Consider the following 18,643-nt stretch of genomic DNA (forward strand, 5'->3'; position numbering starts at 1 on the left):
TATTTTTATTTTGCCTTTTTAATAAAAACGGGCTACCATGCCCTTAAATATAGTTCCTGACTGGCTTGAATCACTGGAAAAACGCATCTACCACAAGAGCTAAACAACCCCCAACATTACAATATATATACACATACATGTGTGTTTGAGCTTTGGGGTGCACACCCTAATGTAATAGGCTGCGCACGCCTATGTATATTATCTTTTGGGTGGGTCCCTGTGAACTTTTGGTGGCCTTCATCGAGGCAACAAACCGTAATGATTTCAACCTTTCCTTTACTTTCAACTGGCATGTCGACACTCTGCCCTTTTTGGACCTATTGATTTACAAAGGTCCAGAGGGAGATATCTCTACCAATTTGTATTGGAAAGTTACAGCCGGAAATTCACTCTTACATTTTCAAAGTGCCCATCCCTCACATCTGATTAACTCGATACTCATGGGTCAATACTTACGGGCAACTGTAGTGACGAAGCAGACTTTCAAACACATATGAGAACGGTTTATGGACCAAGGCTACAGTAAAAAATCCCTCAAAAAGGCATACAGAAACGCATTGGACAATCCCCGTGACCTTCTCCTTTTCCAAAGTGACACTCCATCTTCCTCAAATGGGCTATTTGTAGATTCGGAACCAAATATCACGTTTAGTTGTAATCAGTTAATACCACTCACCAGATGGGGACACGAGCAGGGATGCACCTGAAGTCACCTGTTTACTTCTGCCACCACGGAGCACCAAGTCACTTTTATGAATTTTATGAATTATTGAAGACATTTTTTGAACATTTAACCCAATGATTGCCTGTTTATGGACATCACCATGAACCAAATGGAGGCGTAGTCATCCCACTAGTGGATCTACTCGTTTCGGGTTATATCTAGTGGTAGACACTATGGGCCAGATTCACATACATTTACATTGGCGCAGCGTATCAGAGATACACTACGCCGCCATACCTTACCTGGCGTATATTCGAATCCTCAGCGAGTTTGCGCCGTAAGTTATGGCGGCGTAGTGTATTTCATGGCGGCGGATTTCAAATTGGGTGGGTTGGGGGCAGGTTTAATTTAAATGAAGCGCGTCCCCGCGCCGAATGAACTGCGCATGCGTCGTCCCGAAATTTCCCGATGTGCATTGCGCTAAATGACGTCGCTAGGACGTAATTTTTTTAACTTAGACGACTTACGCAACGACACGGACGACTTACGCAAAAAATGAAAAAAATTCAAATTTCGGCGCGGGAACGACGGCCATACTTAACATGGCAAGTCTAGCTATACGCCGCAAAATACCAGCTTTAACTATACGCCGAAAAAAGCCGACTACAGACGACGTTAGAAAATGCGACTTGCCGCGCTTACGTTCGTGGATCGTCGTAAATCGCTAATTTGCATACCCGACGCGAAAAACGACACGAACGCCACCCAGCAGATGCCGAAGAATTGCATCTTAGATCCGAAGGCGTACGAAGACGTAAATCTGTCGGATCTAACCCAGATGCCGTCGTATCTTGTTTTGAGGATTCAAAACAACGATACGACGTGGGAAATTTGAAAGTACACTGGCATATCAGTAGATACGCCGGCGTACTTCGTCTGTGGATATACCCCTATATATTATTTTTTTTTTATATAATGTTTATGGACTAATTCACTTCTGTTTTGGGTTTTTGGCCACATATATGGATATATTTATTGGCTGGTTTGCCCTTACTGCACATTGATTACCACTGAGTATTTCATATATCTCTCTTATCTGAGGGAACACTTATTAATTGTTATTCGGTCACAGTTTTTTATATTGAGTGAATCACTGGGTAGTTTTTTTCTTCATTTACTCACGGCAGGGTTTACTTTCAAGATTACTGATTCATCTAGTGGATTGTTGTACTTTAACCAGCTCTTGAGGCCTGCACCCACTTTATGGTTTCAGCTCAATATTAACCCTAGACCTGTGATCTTTGGGCTATTTACACTACTTGCATATTGTATTATATATTTTATTCATTGGTTCACGTACACTTGTCTAACCTAATCAGGACTTCAGTCCATTTTTAATTTGGTGACCTACAGGTAGCCTTCTCTCTAGCACCACCCCTGCTTTATGAGTTAAGTTTAGGTCTAACTTGTTGTGGGTTATTCCCCCTTTATACCCCTTGGTTGTTCAAGGGCAGGTAGCGCCAATACCCCCACTTTAATATTATATCTTACCATCTCTCCTTAGGGAGATTTTTTAGGGGGGCTAATTCTGATAAGCCCCCCGCCCGCAGACCCCCACAACCACCGGGCAAGGGTTGTGGGGATGAGGCCCTTGTCCCCATCAACATGGGGACATCCTCCCCATGTTGAGGGCATGTGGCCTGGTGCGGTTCAGGAGAGGGGGGGGCCGCACTCTGTCCCCCCCTCTTTTCTGCGGGTTAACATGCTCGGATAAGGGTCTGGTGTGGATTTTTGGGGGAACTCCACGCCATTTTATTTTTAAATTTGGGGTGGAGTTCCCCTTAAAATCCACACCAGACCTGAAGGGTCTGGTATGGATAATTGGGGGGAACCCCACGTCATTTTTTTTTAATTGACGGCGGGGTTCCCCTTAATATCCATATCAGACCTGAAGGGCCTGTTAATGGAATTTGGGGGGACCCCCAGCTTTTTTATTTTTATTTATGAATCATCTCTGAATTGCCAGAGCCGACAATTCATAAGAGCCCCAAAGCCGTTTTAAATGCCTTTTTTTCTTTCAGAAATGACACTTTGTGCAGGGACAGTTCTATGTACGGGAAACATGCGCTTTTTCACATGCTGACTTTACACCCCCCCTAGGTACGAAATTTAAAGCAATATTACACTTTTATTGTTTCCCTTTTAGCATTATTAAATTCACTGCTCCTGAAAAAAACTGCCATTTTTAAAACTTTTTTTGCATTAATACATGTTTCCTGGGACAGGACCCAGGTCCCCAACACTTTTTAGGACAATAAATTGCATATTAGCCTTTAAAATTAACACTTTATATTTCTCCCATAGACTTTAACAGGGTGTTCCGCGGCTTTTCGAATTTGCTGCGAACACCCCTAATTGTTCGTCGAACAGGCGAACAGGCAATGTTCGAGTCAAACATGAGTTCGACTCGAACTCGAAGCTCATCCCTACTCCACTTAAGACAGGAACAGCATGGGTGACCATCTACACTGAGGTGTAGACAGCTGTCTTGTCCAGAGGACCTGGGATTAAGGTAAGTAATCATGTGCAGTTTGCAGGTAAGGTCCCCCTTCCCCCTTCTTCTCTCTCCTCCCTCCCACTTTCCTCCCTCCTGTTCGTTCCCCTCTCCCTTTCTTCCCTCCTTCCCCTCTTCCCTTCCGCTCCCCTTTTCTCTTTTCCCCCTTTCCTCTCTCTCTCTTCTCCCCTTTCCTCCCCTCTACTCCTAGCACCCCCCTCCTCCCTCCCCCTTTTCCCCCCTCCCCTTTTTGTCTCTCCACTCCCAGCATCCCTCCCCTTTTTTTCCCCTCCTCTTTCCTCCTCCACTCAAAGCATCCCTCCCCCTTTCCCCCTCCTCTTTTCTCCCCTCCCCTTTCCCCCTCCCTCCCCCTTTCCCAGCACCCCCTTCCCTCCCCCCTTTCTCTCTCCTCCCCCTCCTTTCCTCCCCTCCACTCCACTCCCAGCAGCCCCACTTTCCACCTCTCTTTTTCTTCCCTCCCTCCCCTGTTCCCTTCCTCTCCCCTTTCCTTTCCGCGCTCCCCCTTTTCCCTCTCTCTTCTCCCCTTTACTTCGCCCTCCCCTTTTCTCCCTCCCTCCCTCTCCTCCCCCCCTTTTCCTCCACCCACTCCCAGCACCCCCCCTCCTCTCCCTTTACCACCCTATACAGATCTTCTAATATTGAGCCTTCTCTTTAGATAAAGTTGCCTTTTCTACCTTGATCACATAAATTGCAATCAACATATAGGAATACCTTTTCCTGACGCATTCATGGCAGCACACACTGGGTTGTGACTCCGCCCCCACAACCTGACAGGATTGGTTAGCTATAAATCTGAAGGGGAGACACCCGGCATCATTCTCTTTTTTTATCCTCACCTGACTAGGATGTGGACGTACAGCTATGCCTCCTACCGCTATCGCCCCAGCAGGTTCAGCCTCTCCTGTTTGAAAGTCCCCCCTGTACAGTCTCTAAATGAGCTTTATGGGGGGATCCCCGCTCTGGTGATCTCAGGGGCTAAAATCCCGGCAAATTCCTGGCATCTACAAGCTCTAAATGTGCTTAGAATCCGGCAGTGGGTCTCCCTCTTAATCAGGTATTTTTTTGCCTCTGCATCTTGTGTAACTTTAAACATTCGTTTTTTGTCAGCTCTGCTGTTACCTTTTTGTTGCAGGCTTGCTGGGCTGTATTGTCCCACGGCCCCCCCCCCGCTCACCGCGTCCCCCTGTCCGCTCTGGGCATGTCTGCAGCATTCTGATGATGCTGCAGGTCTCCCTCGCCCTCATCCAAGATGGCGACGGGACGCGCGCGGCGCTACTGCGCATGCGCGATGACGTCATCAGCGCCGCGACGGCGGCGCCGAATTTAAAAAGGCAGAATTGTATTTTCCCTTTTTTCTGGCTTCTGCTCTGCCGTTTTCTCTGGGAATTTTTCCTCCAAGGTAAGCAGCTCCTCTCCCCTTCCAGGCTTCCTTCCTATTTATTCTACCCTTTCCTTTTATAATAACTCCTTTTTGCCTTCACCAGCTCCCATTCTGCTGCTGTCTACTTCTCCATGGAACCCACTGCCCTAGCAGATCACTTCCAGCAAACTAGGTATGGAGGTCATCAGTAGCGTAAGTACTGAAGAGACAAAAGAGAGCCGGCCACTGAACACTGCCCTTTTTTTGCAGTCCCATCAGGCCCAGAGACACAAGCCCACGACGCAGGGAAAGGTCCAGGCATGCGTCAACTAGGAGGTCCCACAGGAGTCGGTCAAGATCATCCTCCCGTTACCACCGATCAAGGCATAGCCGATCACGCCATAGCCGCTCCCGTCGCAGCCGGTCCCACCGCAGACGGTCTCCCTCAGCGCACCGTGAACATTACCATGCCCGTCCTGCAGCAAACGCTTGCTGGGTATGCGGTGCTACGGCAATGCCAGGGAAACTAGCCTGTCACTCCTGCTTCAATGAAGCAACAAAAGAAAGGGAGACGGATGCTGGAGTCGCTTCTGATCGCACAAGAGAACCTGCGCAGGAAGCAGCCTGGTCCATGACCCCTCTGGCCTGCGATGAACCCACCCCGGGGACTTCTTCAGCCTTCAGTCCGTATGCCCAGCAGGCAGGAACCTTTCTCGATCAAGAGGAGCATGACATGTTGTCAGGCTTTGATTTTGGCCTGGTCGAACCCTTTGCACGTTCGGTTAAGGAGGCCATAGGCTGGGAAGAACCTGTGGCGGAACCACCGAAGGTTGGAAAATACTTCCCAGAATTAAGGAGGGACCCTGAACTGTTCCCCTTCATTGAGGAATTGGAGGACCTCATCAAGGACGAATGGGAAAAACCAGATAAGGGGCCTGGTATGTCCAATAAACTCGCTAAGCTGTATCCTCTGAAGGAGTCTAAAATCTCTTCCCTCATCAACGCTCCCATCGTTGATTCATCCCTAATGCGGCTCGCCAGGCATGTCACCCTGCCTATAGAAGACGCAGTCTCGTTCCGAGACGTTCTCGATCGCAAGATCGACTTGGAGCTAAAGAAAGCATACTCGTCGGCAGGGGGTGCTTGCAGACCAGCTATTACCACTGCGGCTGTTGCCAGAGCCATTTCCACATGGGCAGCCCAGGCGGAGAAGGCCCTCCAAGAAGGTACGGACCAGGGGAAGGTGATATCCTCCTTACAGGAAATCAGACTGGCAGGCGATTTTGTGGCAGGAGCTTCAGTAGACGCCATTCGCTCCTCGGCTAGATCCATGCTAGCCTCTGTGATGGCCCGCAGAGCCCTATGGCTGAAACCCTGGGTCGCTGACACAGCATCAAAGTCCAATTGGTGCAAGATACCATACGATGGCACAAACTTATTCGGCGCTAAGTTAGACTCGGCGATCTCCAAGGTCACTGGAGGGAAGTCAGGGCTTATCCCCTCGGACAGGAGGCCCAAGCCTCAGAAGGGTCCCCCCTTCAGGCGTAACCTTCCTGACAGATACAGAGAGGCCAGAACCTATCGACCCAACAGGGACTTTAGGAGAGATTGGAGAAGCTGGAAGAATACTCGCCCTCCCTTTGCAAGGGCTCAGAATACCAAGGCCACCGCAGGTGACCAGCCAAAGTCCTTTTGAGGTTTTGCCTGCCCACCCAGCTCAGGTGGGCGCCAGGCTCAGGGCTTTTACACAAGTTTGGTCAGAGCACATAAAGGACCCATGGACTCTTTCCACGATCGATCAGGGTCACAAGTGGAGCTTTATGGGGACATTACCTCTCACCGTCTTCCAACCCACCAAAATTCCGTCTTCTCTGGACAAGAGGAAGCTTCTCCTTCAATATGTTTCAGAACTTATCTTGAAGGGAGCAGTCGTGGAAGTCCCTTCGCACCAAAGAGGCAGGGGTTTTTATTCCCCTCTATTTTTGGTCCGAAAGAAATCAGGGGACCTTCGACCCGTTCTGGACCTCAAGCGACTCAACAGGAGAATTCAGATAGAAGCTTTCAAAATGGAAAGTCTCCAGTCTATTCTTCTGGCAGTGAATCTAGAAGATTGGATGCTGTCGGTGGATCTTTCCGACGCCTACCTTCACGTGCCGATTCATCCTGCTTTCCAGAAGTTTCTTCGCTTTTCCATCAGCCATCATCACTTTCAATTCCGTTGCCTACCGTTCGGCATCTCTTCGGCACCCAGGACGTTCACAAAAGTCCTCCTACCTCTCATAGCACTCCTCAGGGAGAGGGGGCTCCGGGTGCATCACTATCTGGACGATATCCTGCTTTTAGCAGCGAGTCAGGAGACTCTGCTCCTCCAACGGGAGATCCTGATCTCTACCCTTCAGACTTTCGGCTGGCTGATAAATTGGCGGAAGAGCAGCCTACAACCTTCACAAGTAATGATATTCCTGGGAGCAGAGTTGGACACCAAACGGAACAGGGTACAGCTGCCCCTAGAGAAGGTGGAGCCTCTAGTTCGGAAGGTACGGAATCTACTGTCCTCCCAATTTGCGTCAGCCAGAAACTGCCTCAGTGTGCTAGGCTCAATGTCATCGACTATTCCCATGATACAGTGGTCCCAATGGAACATGAGAACCTTCCAGAACACCTTCCTAAGGCAATGGGACGGAGTTTCAATGCACCAACGCATCAGGATCCCCAGTCGAGTGAAGCTCACTCTTTTGTGGTGGACACATCCTCCCAACCTCAGGAGGTCCAGACCTATAACTCCTCCGAGTCCGGAGATCGTTACATCGGATGCCAGCGAGAAGGGCTGGGGGGCTCACTACCGGGACCAGACAGCCCAGGGACCATGGCACTTCCCTGCCAGGGGCACAGTTTCGAACATACTAGAGCTCCGAGCCGCGTTCCAGGCACTCTTAGCCTTCGCGCCTCTGTTGCAGGGGAAGACCGTTCTAATCCGGATGGACAACAAGGTGGCGGTAGCTTATGTCCAGAGACAGGGCGGTACCCGAAGCCACACTCTACTAGAGGAGGTTCACCCCATAATGGAATGGGCACAGGCTCACCTGTTGGGCCTGAGAGCAGTTTACGTTCCAGCGGCACAGAACACGTTAGCCGACTTCCTGAGCAGGGAACTTTGCTCAAACAACGAGTGGTCCCTGAACCTCCGGGAATTCTCCATTCTGACGGAGACATGGGGGACCCCAGAGATCGACCTGGCAGCAACACCAGCGAATGCCAAATGCGCAAGGTTTCTTTCCAGGGCACCCTTTCCGACAGCGGAGGGGACAGACTGCCTTCTTCATCCATGGAACTTCAATCTGGGATACATCTTTCCCCCAACTCCCTTGATAGCAAGGTTTCTATCCCGGCTCCGAGGGTCATCGGTCACAGTGATCGCGATAATACCATTCTGGCCAAGGAGACCGTGGTTTACGACTCTCCTGCAGCTCAATACCCGACCTCCAATCCACCTACCGGTCTCAGCAGATCTCCTTCACCAAGGTCAGCTCCTCCATCCGGCTCCAGACAGACTCCACTTGACAGCCTGGAGGTTGAGAGGGCTAGACTTAGGGAGCAGGGATGTTCCCAGGCAGTTATAGCAACCTTAATGCAGGCCAGGAAGGTCACCACGAACACTGTCTACACCAGAGTTTGGGAAAGATTCGCCCACTTGGCGCAAACCAAAGGTTGGAATCACGCCTCTCCGGATCCTTACCAAGTCCTGGAATTCCTGCAGACGGGAATTGACAAAGGCCTGAGCTCAAGCACCCTGAAGGTGCAGATCTCCGCTCTGTCTGCCAAAACGGGCACTAGATGGGCCCTGCACCCCTTAATAGTTCAGTTCATGAAAGCATGCATTAAAATCAGACCGCCCAGGAGACCGTCCTTTCCGGCTTGGGATCTCTCAGTGGTTCTGGAGGGGCTGTCCAATCCGCCCTTCTTTCCACTCAACTCAATCTCCTTATGGGACCTGACCCTAAAATTGTCCTTCCTCATTGCCATTGCTTCGGCTAGGAGGGTGTCGGAGTTACAAGCTCTCATGTCAAAGGAGCCATACTTAGTTTTCCTGCCCGACAGGGTGGTACTGAGACCTTCGGATCGCTTCCTCCCCAAGGTTACTTCGGCCTTCCATTATGGCCAGGATATCGTCTTGCCATGCCTCTCTAACGAAGATGGTGATCCACATGCCTTGGACATTAAGTCTGTGATTTCCAACTACCTATCGGCCACTACCCACCTGCGGTCAACAGACTCCCTACTGATCATACCTCACGGAGCCCGACGAGGCCAGGCAGCCACCTCTCGGACCATCGCCTCTTGGCTAGTTAAGGCCATCGAGAAAGCATATTCCACTCAACGGCTGGAGATCCCAGAGGGCATCAAAGCGCATTCAACCAGGGCAGTGGCTACCTCTTGGGCAGCATATTGTGGAGTATCTTCGGAGACCATCTGCACAGCAGCAACCTGGTCTTCCAGGCATACCTTTATCACCCACTACAGGGTTGACGCCGCTCTGTTGGCGACTTCTGAATTTGGCAGATCTATCTTCAGGGCCAATTCTTCGGCTCTATAAGAAATAAAATACTTTTGCATTGAACCCGCCCGACTAGCGAGTTATTTCCCAGTGTGTGCTGCCATGAATGCGTCAGGAAAACGGAAAATTGTATACTCACCTTTCCGTAATTTTCCTTTCCTGACGCATCTTCATGGCAGCACACAGCTGCCCACCCTGTTGTTCAATGATGATGATATTTACGGAGAATGATGCCGGGTGTCTCCCCTTCAGATTTATAGCTAACCAATCCTGTCAGGTTGTGGGGGCGGAGTCACAACCCAGTGTGTGCTGCCATGAAGATGCGTCAGGAAAGGAAAATTACGGAAAGGTGAGTATACAATTTTCCGTTTTTTGGCTGAAGGGGTGCAAAGTTAATCCCCACGGGCTCCCCAGGCTAAATCTCCATCAAGCTGGTCACCAATATCTCAAAGGTTAATCCTTTATTTGCAGTGTTTTTGTTTTTTATGTGTTTGAAATTCATATAATTACATCTGTACTTTAAAAGTTATACATAAAGGGCCCGATTCAGATACATTGGCGCGTATTTACGCCAGCGTATCGCATCTTATTTCCGCTACGCCAGACCAGAGCGGAGAGGCATGTACTGTAGTCAGAAAGATATTACTCACCAAGATGCACCAGCGGAACGTATTTTCGACGGCGTAAGGCGGCGTAAGTGTAAGTGGGCGTCACCCCATGCAAATGATGGTCCGACCATGTGCGCTGTGACGACGACGGATTGTCTGCCCCCATCTGCGCATGCGCACAACTGCGCCCGGCGTAACCAGTAAGATACGCCGGCCCACTGCCTACGCCCAGTGCATAAATACGCCCAGACATGCGCCCGTCAAGTGCAAAAGTACACAAGCATTTCTTTTACTGCTAGTACTTTTGTATCTTGCTTTTTGTTGGAATTATGTCTGCACCAGAGATTTCCAGTGACCGGCGGATGACCAATTTTAGCCCTGAGGAGAAGGCTATTATCATTGATGGGCTCTCCCAACACGGCACCCGCCTCTATGGGCCACAGAGTGGCAACACTGGTAAGGCTGACAAAATCCGCATCTATGTGGAGATCACCACCGAGGTCAATGCCCTTGGCGTGGCGGCCAGGGAGCCAAAACACATCTGAAAAAATTACCTGCGGAGACTGGTGAAGGAGAAATTAGTGGCAATGAGGAAGCATGCCACTGGCACAGGTGGAGGACCAGCCACAAACATCTCCTTGACGCCAGAGCACATGGTCGTGGCCAGGTTTCTGGATAGCGAGCTGGTGGGGGGCCTGGAGGGCTTCGATTCAGGGGAACAGCCCAGGGGACAGGTAAGTGTGTTTTATCTTCTTTCTGGTGTGTAGCATGTGTGGGGGGGCAAGGGAACATGTGACAAGTGTGTGGGTCCACCAACATGTAAATGTTTTGTGTCATCCACAGATGTGCAGGAGGGAGCTGGGCCGTCATCGGCTGATGGGCAACCCACGCCATCCATGGTGGAGAGTGCCCCTACCTCACTACTTAAGGAAGTGGAGGAGGAGCACGTCGGGGTAGAGGAGGATGCGGTTTATCTAATGGAGGAGACCCCCATACCTGGACCCTCCCAAACCTCCCCCATGAGAGATAGCCCCTCAAGGGCCACAATCCCTATCAGGGATTCCCCCTCATGGGACACCATCCCCTCCAGGGATTCCCCCTCACGGGACACCATCCTCTCTAGGGATTCCCCCTCATGGGACACCATCCCCTCCAGGGATTCCCCCTCACGGGACACCATCCCCTCCAGGGATACCCCCTCACGGGACACCGTCCCCTCCAGTCGGCCCCAAGCCTCTCCGGCCCCTAGGAAGGCTACCAGGAAAACCCGAGGAGTCCCAGAGGAATTTGAGGACCATCTGGCAAGGGACCAGATGAGGCAGACCCGCCATATTGGGTCTCTTGCGGGTGATCTACACAGGGTTGCAGATAGCCTGGCCTCCTCGGCCGAGAGCCAGGCTGCCTGCACTGTGGCTGTGCAGGAGGCCATCACCCAGCAGGCTGGCCAGAATCGGGACATCAATGAGAGCCTGCAGGACGTGGTTGGCAACGGCGCAGCCCTTCTGTCCTGTATGGTGGACCTGCAGGCCACCACATCTGGCCTGGTCTCTGAGGTCCGGAGCCTGGCAGCTGCTGTCCGTGAGGAGGGGAGGCAGACACAGCGCCAACAGAGCAGCAATACCACCCGCCGGCTGCGGATGCAGGCTGCCACTAATTCCTATCTCCACCGGATAGCCGTGGCAATGGAGGGCAGCCAGGCAGGCAGGGAGAGACTGGGGGATGTTCCACCACCAGCCCCCCCAGCCCCCCCACCTGAGGCTCACCCCAGGCAACTGCGCCCCAGGAGCCTAGGGACAAGACGGAGCCCACGACAGGGCCGTTGATTTTTTTGAATAATTTCTTTTATACTCAGATTATGAGTTTTCTATTTTCTTTTATACTCAGATTATGAGTTTTATTTATTTTTAAATACCTGCACACGGGGAGTAGTGCAGGCTACAGTGTGACTGGTGTGTGAATGTGGGGGGGGGGTGACACTCCTGCCGGCAAAGGGGTGTCACCCTCAGTCGTTGGGGAGAAGTTATCCCCACGACACGTGTGAATGGTGTATGAATGTACAGCAACATAATTGGAGCCTTGGCGTGGCGTTGCTGCTCCGAAGTACCGTGCGGTGTACTTTGGCCTAATCCAATTTGATGAGGATGTGGGGTGTGTGCTAGGGACCACAGTGGTGTGCATGCATGCATTCTCCTTGTGCCATGATGAATGTGTGTGTTTAACGTGCAAAGAAGCCTATCACGAGGCATCTCCTGACTGCTCTTCCCTCAGCAGACGGGGGACCCTCGGGCACGGGGAGACTGTGTGGTTCGGGGGTCAGGTCATCACTGATGTCAATCTCCAGGCCCTTTCTCATGGCGTAGTTGTGTAGAATGCAACATGCACCGATGATCTGGCACACAAAGTTTGGGGAATACAACAGGGTACCCCCAGACTTATCCAGGCATCGGAAACGGGACTTCAGGAGGCCAAAAGGTGCGTTTCACCACTCCACGGGTACGTGCGTGTGCTTCAGTGTATCTTCTCTCTCCTGGGGTTTGGGGATTCCGGAATGGAGTCATGAGATGGGGTCCGCGTCACCTGGAAGGGAAAAGACAGGAGGATGTTAGTCGTGCATGTGCCCCTCGTGATGTCTGCATCATGGGGTCGGACAGTTATGCCTGACACCCATGTCACTCACCAACCAGCCAGCTGTCCCCATACACGTTCTGTTCAAATTCTGTTGGGATGTTGCTTTGACGGTATATGAAGCTGTCGTGGCTGGACCCCGGGTGTTTGGCACGGACGTGCCATATGAGGCATTGGGCATCAGCTATCGCCTGTACGTTGATGGAATGCCAATGCTTCCGTTTGCAGTATATGTGCTCTGTGTCACGGGGGGGGGGGGGCGTAGTGCCACATGGGTGCAATCAAGGGCCCCCACAGTGCGTGGGAATCTTGCAATTCTGTAGAAATCTGTCATTGCCTTCTGCCGCAGATGCTCCTGGGTGGTTTTGATGAAGTGGTGGGACATGCGTCTGAGGATTGCGGGGATAACCTGGTGCACACATCTGCTCATGGTGGATTGTGACAAACCAGCCACGACTCCACTTGTACGCTGAAAAGATCCACTGGCGAGGAAATGCAGTGTTGCCAGTACCTTAACCAGTGGCTGCACTGCATGTACGCGGTGTGTCTTGCTGGTGATGTCATCCTGCAGGGTTCTGGCTATTTCCAGGATGGCTTCAGGGCTAAATCTGAAGATGCGATACACCTCCAAATCACCCATGCCAAAGACGTCAATGCGCGTGCGGAATATCCTCTCCCGTGCCCTCCTACGTGCCCGTCGACGCAGTAGTGCTATGACCACGGCTGCCCCTGGCATGTTGGCATACAGATGTGTTGTCCAGCAAGTGTTGGTGCTCAGGTCGTCTGTAACGATGCTGCTGTAGCTGCTCTCCAGCTGACCTGTGCAACTCTGGTGCAAAGTTACCCCTGCTTTATGAGGGGTAACTTTCCGCCGGACTTTCCAGTCCACTGCGCGTAGCCTGCACCGGCCAAACGTACATTTCTGAATCGGCGTATCTCCCTCATTTGCATATTTGAATACAAAATCCATGGGCGCGCCAGATCCGTCCAGCGTAAATATGCGCCTACGCCACGCCGGCGTAGAAAACGCTAGTAGGAAGAAGCCTATTTTGAGGCGTATCTGGTTCTGTGGGTACGGCGCATAGATACGACGGCGCAAATTTACACTTACGCCGTGCATCTCGAGATACGCCGGCGTAAATGCTATCTGAATCTGGCCCAGATTGTGCTTTTCAAGATTATTCTCTTCAATCTCTCCTTTTCCCTCCACATGCTTTGCCACAGTGCGTAAAACAGGTTTCATTATGCTTTTGTTGGATTCATTTATTGAATGATTAAATTACAACTCTATTGCAATGTGTTACTGGTAGCTAGCTCTGCTTTAATTGTAAATCTCTTTAATTAGTACAGTAGGTGAACGCGATATTGTGTCAATCTCGCTCCCTTTCTCGGCGAGATTGACCACCTACGAGCCCCATCACGGGAGCCAGCGCCGAGCTGGCTTGCCGCGATGGAGACAGAGCCATCATAGAAGCGACGGGAGATCCGACTTGGATTCCCGCCAATTCTACACGTGTGCGGCGTTTGTTATGAATCCTGAGGGGGAAGTCCCCGCCGGATTTTAAATAAAAATCCGGGATAGGTTCCCCCCTCAGGAGCATACCGGGCCCTTAGGTCTGTTATGGGTTGTAGGGAGAGCCCCCCTACGCCGTTTTTTGACATGTGCAAGCCGCGCACATGTCATTGCAGCGAGGAAAGGCGACGTGTCAACATCGGGAGAAGGAGAGAAGTGAAGAACATGACGTCACAGCACGGAAGAAGAACTCACAGCACGTTAGGAGAAGAAGACGTACAGCACGGAAGAAGGCACCGGACAGCGAGAGGAAGAACCGGGGTGCGCCGAGTCGACAGCGGAGAGCGGCGAACATAGAAGGAGACCCCCGGAGAGTTGAGAAGACCCCCCGGATAGCGGAGAAGACCCGTCGGGATAGCGGAAGAAGAAGCCCCCCCGCCAAAGACGCCGGAGGAAACCCGCCGGGGGGTGGGGGCTTTTTTAAAAGCGACCCCCCCCGGCGGTGGAAGAGAACCAGACGGCGGCCCCCACCCACCCGAAGACGTCAAAGAAGAAGCCCCCCCTGGTAAACAGAGCTAATAAAGAAGACAGGGGGAGCCTCCGGAGCAGAAAAATAAATTATTTTAAAAACCCTTGTGTGGTGTGTTTATTAACTTTGACATTTTTCCTACAGGTGAATGGTTAGGGGTACGATGTACCCCATATCCATTCACTTAGGGTGGGGGGCCGGTATCTGGGGGCCCCCTTATTAAAGGGGGCTCCCAGATTCCGATAAGCCTCCCGCCCGCATACCCCGACAACCAACGGCCAGGGTTGTCGGGAAGGGGCCCTGTCCTCATCAACATGGGGACAGGGTGCTCTGAGGTGGGGGGGCCGCAGTGCGCCCCCCTGCCCCAGAGCACCCAACCCCCCCATGTTGAGGGCATGCAGCCTGGTACGGCTCAGGAGGGGGGGGGGGCACTCGCTCGTCCCCACTCCCTTCCTGGCCGGCCGGGTAGCGTGCTTTGGATACGGGTCTGGTATGGATTGTAGGGGGACCCCCTACGCCATTTTTTTGGCGTAGGGGGGCTCTCCTTACAACCCATAACAGACCTAAGGGCCCGGTATGCTCCTGAGGGGGGAACCCATGCCGGATTTTTATCTAAAATCCGGCGGGGGCTTCCCCCTCAGGATTCATAACAAACGCCGCACACGTGTAGAATTGGCGGGAATCCAAGTCGGATCTCCCGTCGCTTCTATGACGCGCTTGCTGGGATGTGCTGTCACTATTCCAGTGAGTGTGAGATGTCGGCGAGATCTCGGCACCATGTCGCCGAGAATCAGCGCGATGCTGTCGTGCTAAAAACACAATATCACAAACACCTACTGTATATAAAAAGCATTGCTGCTGTCAATAATATATTTGTGTATTATCATTACAGTATATATAAATAACTTTACAATCATAGACCCTGATGAAGCGGGTCAGCCTACAAAACGTGTAGGCCGTTTTTTCAGATTTCTCAACCAGGATAACACCCTGGATTACTCCACTGTAACATTGTTTTTAACATGTCTATTCCTTAATGTTTTAACTTTATAATGTGTATATGTTAAATAAAAACTTTGTATATTTTCTTTTTAAATCTCCTTGATTTGTGTATTTATTAAAACTCTATAGGGTACATGAAAAGTCCCACTCAATTTTGTTCTAATTTTTGCATATATCTTTTTGGGATGTTACCTATGTAGGGTTTGACTCATCCCACACCTCCCTCTGGCACTCCTTTACTACAGGCTATACATATAGTTTTTTGTTTTACGAGGGTAAACATAGCACTGTGGAGCCCCCCCCCAACTGCCCAGGCTACATGGGGAACAGCAGTAAGATTGTTTGTGACTTGGTGTCGCCCTTATTCAGAAAGGGGTACCACTTGTACGTAGACATTAATTACACACACGTGCCACTTTTTAGTCACCTTTTTGATTGTGGAATTGGCGCATGTGGCACCGTGCAATCTAATTGCTGGGGCTTCCAAAAACGGCTTGTAGATTCCCGACTTAGATGGGGGAGAGAGCCTGCTTTAAGTGTAATAATTTGCTCGTAGTGAAGTGGAGGGACACACGGAATGTTTTTGTTCTGTCCTCCCTTCACACAGATAAGACAGTCAAAATTCCAACGGCGACTGGAGTTGTTGTGAAGCCCCTCTGTGTCCACGAATACAACCTTAACATGGGAGGGGGGAACTTCAATGACCAGATGATGGCATCGTATCTAATTGCCCGTAAGGCCAGACGCTGGTATAAAAAAGTGTCTGTATACTTATTGCAATTGGCTCTGCTGAATGCTTATGTGCTATACAAAGCATTAGGATGAACTGGATCCTTCCTAGAATTCCAGGAAGAGATTATCACAGACTATATGTTTCCAGATGGGGCTGTACCCCAACTTCACAATGCAAATGCCGGTGGACCGGCTGCATGAGAGGCACTTTCTATAAGTCCCCCGAGGTACCTCTACCCAAACAACACCCCAAAGAAGATGTTGTGTCTGCAGAAAAGGCGGATGTAGGCATAACACCCGCTTTTATTGTCCCTCCTGTCTTGACCAACCTGGTCTCTGCATCGGTGACTGTTTCCGTTGCTACCATACACTATTTGAGTATCTGCATAGGGTACAGCACGGCACAGTCCTAGAGCACACTTACACAGGGTCTTGAAAGATGTTAGATGGCCATTTTGAGAGACCCTAACCTGGAGAGTTCAAAGTTATAATAAAAGTGTAAAAAACAAAACAAAGACAAAAATAGCTGTTGTTTTATTATTGTTCTCTCTCTATTGTGCTCCTCTGTTTTACTGTATTTATGATATGCTGTAATGTTTTTTTTGTACTGTGTTTTATTGTGCTTACTTTGCAGGTATAGTATGTCCTACTGTTATATTGTATGGTTACTTTGTTTTATTGTTAACTAGTATTTGCTTTGCAGCTACACCATTTAGCTGCAGCACAGGTTTACCTATTCTGACAGTAACAGGGTTTGTTCCAATGATACGGAAAGCCGTGACTCCAGCGCTGAAGGAGGTGATTTCACCACCACAGTTAAAAAAAAAGAGCATATATGTTGAAGCATAGGGACAGGGGTGAAGGGGCATATCATTTTTACTCTTTTTTTGGCACAGATTTCAATAAAAAAAATGTTTTATTGAGTTATTTTATTTTAGTGTTTGTTTTTAATTGTTTAGTTTATTGATACCATTGCTACAAGCTGCAGCACTGATTTATTTATTTTGACAGCAACAGGATTTGCTCTCACTATACAAAAATCAGCGACTCCAGTGCTGTAGGAGGTGAGTGAGTGAATAACTGGTATAGTGCTACAAATGCGAACTGAATCGCCTCAAGGGGATTTAACTTTAAGTGGTTATACCAGAATGATGCCTGCAGGTTTAGGTATCATCTTGGCATCAATCTTTTCAGCCTGCGGTCGGCTTTCATGTAAAAGCAATCGTAGTGGCTAATTAGCCACCAGAAAACCCAAGAATGCAGCCGGTGGTTCCACCAGCTAACCATAGAGCACCAATCATGTCTATGGCCTAAGAAACCGAAAGCTATGAGCATTTCATGACTTTGGTTTTGCCGTATATAAATAGCGCCATTGGGAAATTGGGAAAGCATCTTATCACACTGATCTTGGTGTGGTCAGATGCTTTAAGGACTGGAAATTACCCAAAATGTGTAATTTTCTTTCTTAATGATAATGGTATGCAGGACAAATAGAGAGGGTGAATCTAAAAGTGACAGGTGCTCTAATGCCTCTCCACTCTGTAAAAAAAAGTTTAGGTTATACTTTCATGTTCAGTCCCACTGTATATTATGAGGTACACTCACCTGGCCCTTGGACCTGAGTGTTCTGAAGTAGGAAGACGTTATGCTGCTTCTTACCGCCTTTCTCACCTAAGAACAAATGTAGAAAGAATAATTATACATCCAGAGTAGTAAACATGTAATATGATCCATAAATGATCTGTTCAGAGATGGAGGAACTTAGGCTGGCCATACAATTTTCTTGTTCAATTTCCTTTAGATTTACCTTTAACTATGTAATACAAGGACCTACCTAATTGCATGCATTTTGAAAGTGTTTAGCCTTGACCTCATATTATGTGGTTTTGGTAAATATAAAGGAAAATTTAACAAAATTGTAAAATGTATGGCCAGCCTTAGAATGCTATAAAAATCTGTAATGCTGGACAATTTGCTGGGTAATACTGCTACTGGACCCTGGAATTCATAAAGTCTGGCACAGACAGATTTTGTAAAAGTGTCTCTCATGTGTTTTTAAAGTGGTGCAGAATGCTCCAAATCCACGTACCTGTCTAGAACTTGTACTTGAATTTGGTGCATGCTAAAAATGCACGAGACACTTTTGCAAAATCTGTCTGCGCCAGTTTCTCTCTATATGCCAAAAGAGAGTTGGTCTTAATTAGATCCACTTTCATAACATAGGAACTGTCTGTATTTTATTTTAAATTTGGTGCATTCAATGCATCACAATTTAGAATTGTGCATTCAATGCCTTTTTTTCCTCTCTCTTTTTATCTTACATTTTGTCATTTTTACTTTTTGGTGTATTGTTGGCTCAACAGTAGGCCTTTGTCCTCGTTTTAAGGTTAATTGTAAGGTTTCAGTCATGACAAACTACCTCAGGAGATTTTTCCTTTGATGTCTGAATAGAGACACAACTTTACTGATGGGTACTATAG

General features: G+C 49.5%; 1 protein-coding gene across 1 annotated transcript in view; it reads right to left on the reverse strand.

The window, feature by feature from the left end:
• LOC120936253 (adhesion G protein-coupled receptor F4-like) overlaps positions 1-18,643 on the reverse strand; it is a 330,798-nt gene that overhangs the window by 7,121 nt on the left and 305,034 nt on the right. Inside the window, exon 15 of the mRNA XM_040348471.1 lies at positions 17,769-17,834. Coding sequence (XP_040204405.1) covers positions 17,769-17,834 — 66 coding nt within the window. The remainder of the gene's footprint in view (positions 1-17,768; positions 17,835-18,643) is intronic.

Source organism: Rana temporaria, chromosome 4, assembly GCF_905171775.1.
Source record: "Rana temporaria chromosome 4, aRanTem1.1, whole genome shotgun sequence".
Taxonomy (NCBI): Eukaryota; Metazoa; Chordata; class Amphibia; order Anura; family Ranidae; genus Rana; species Rana temporaria.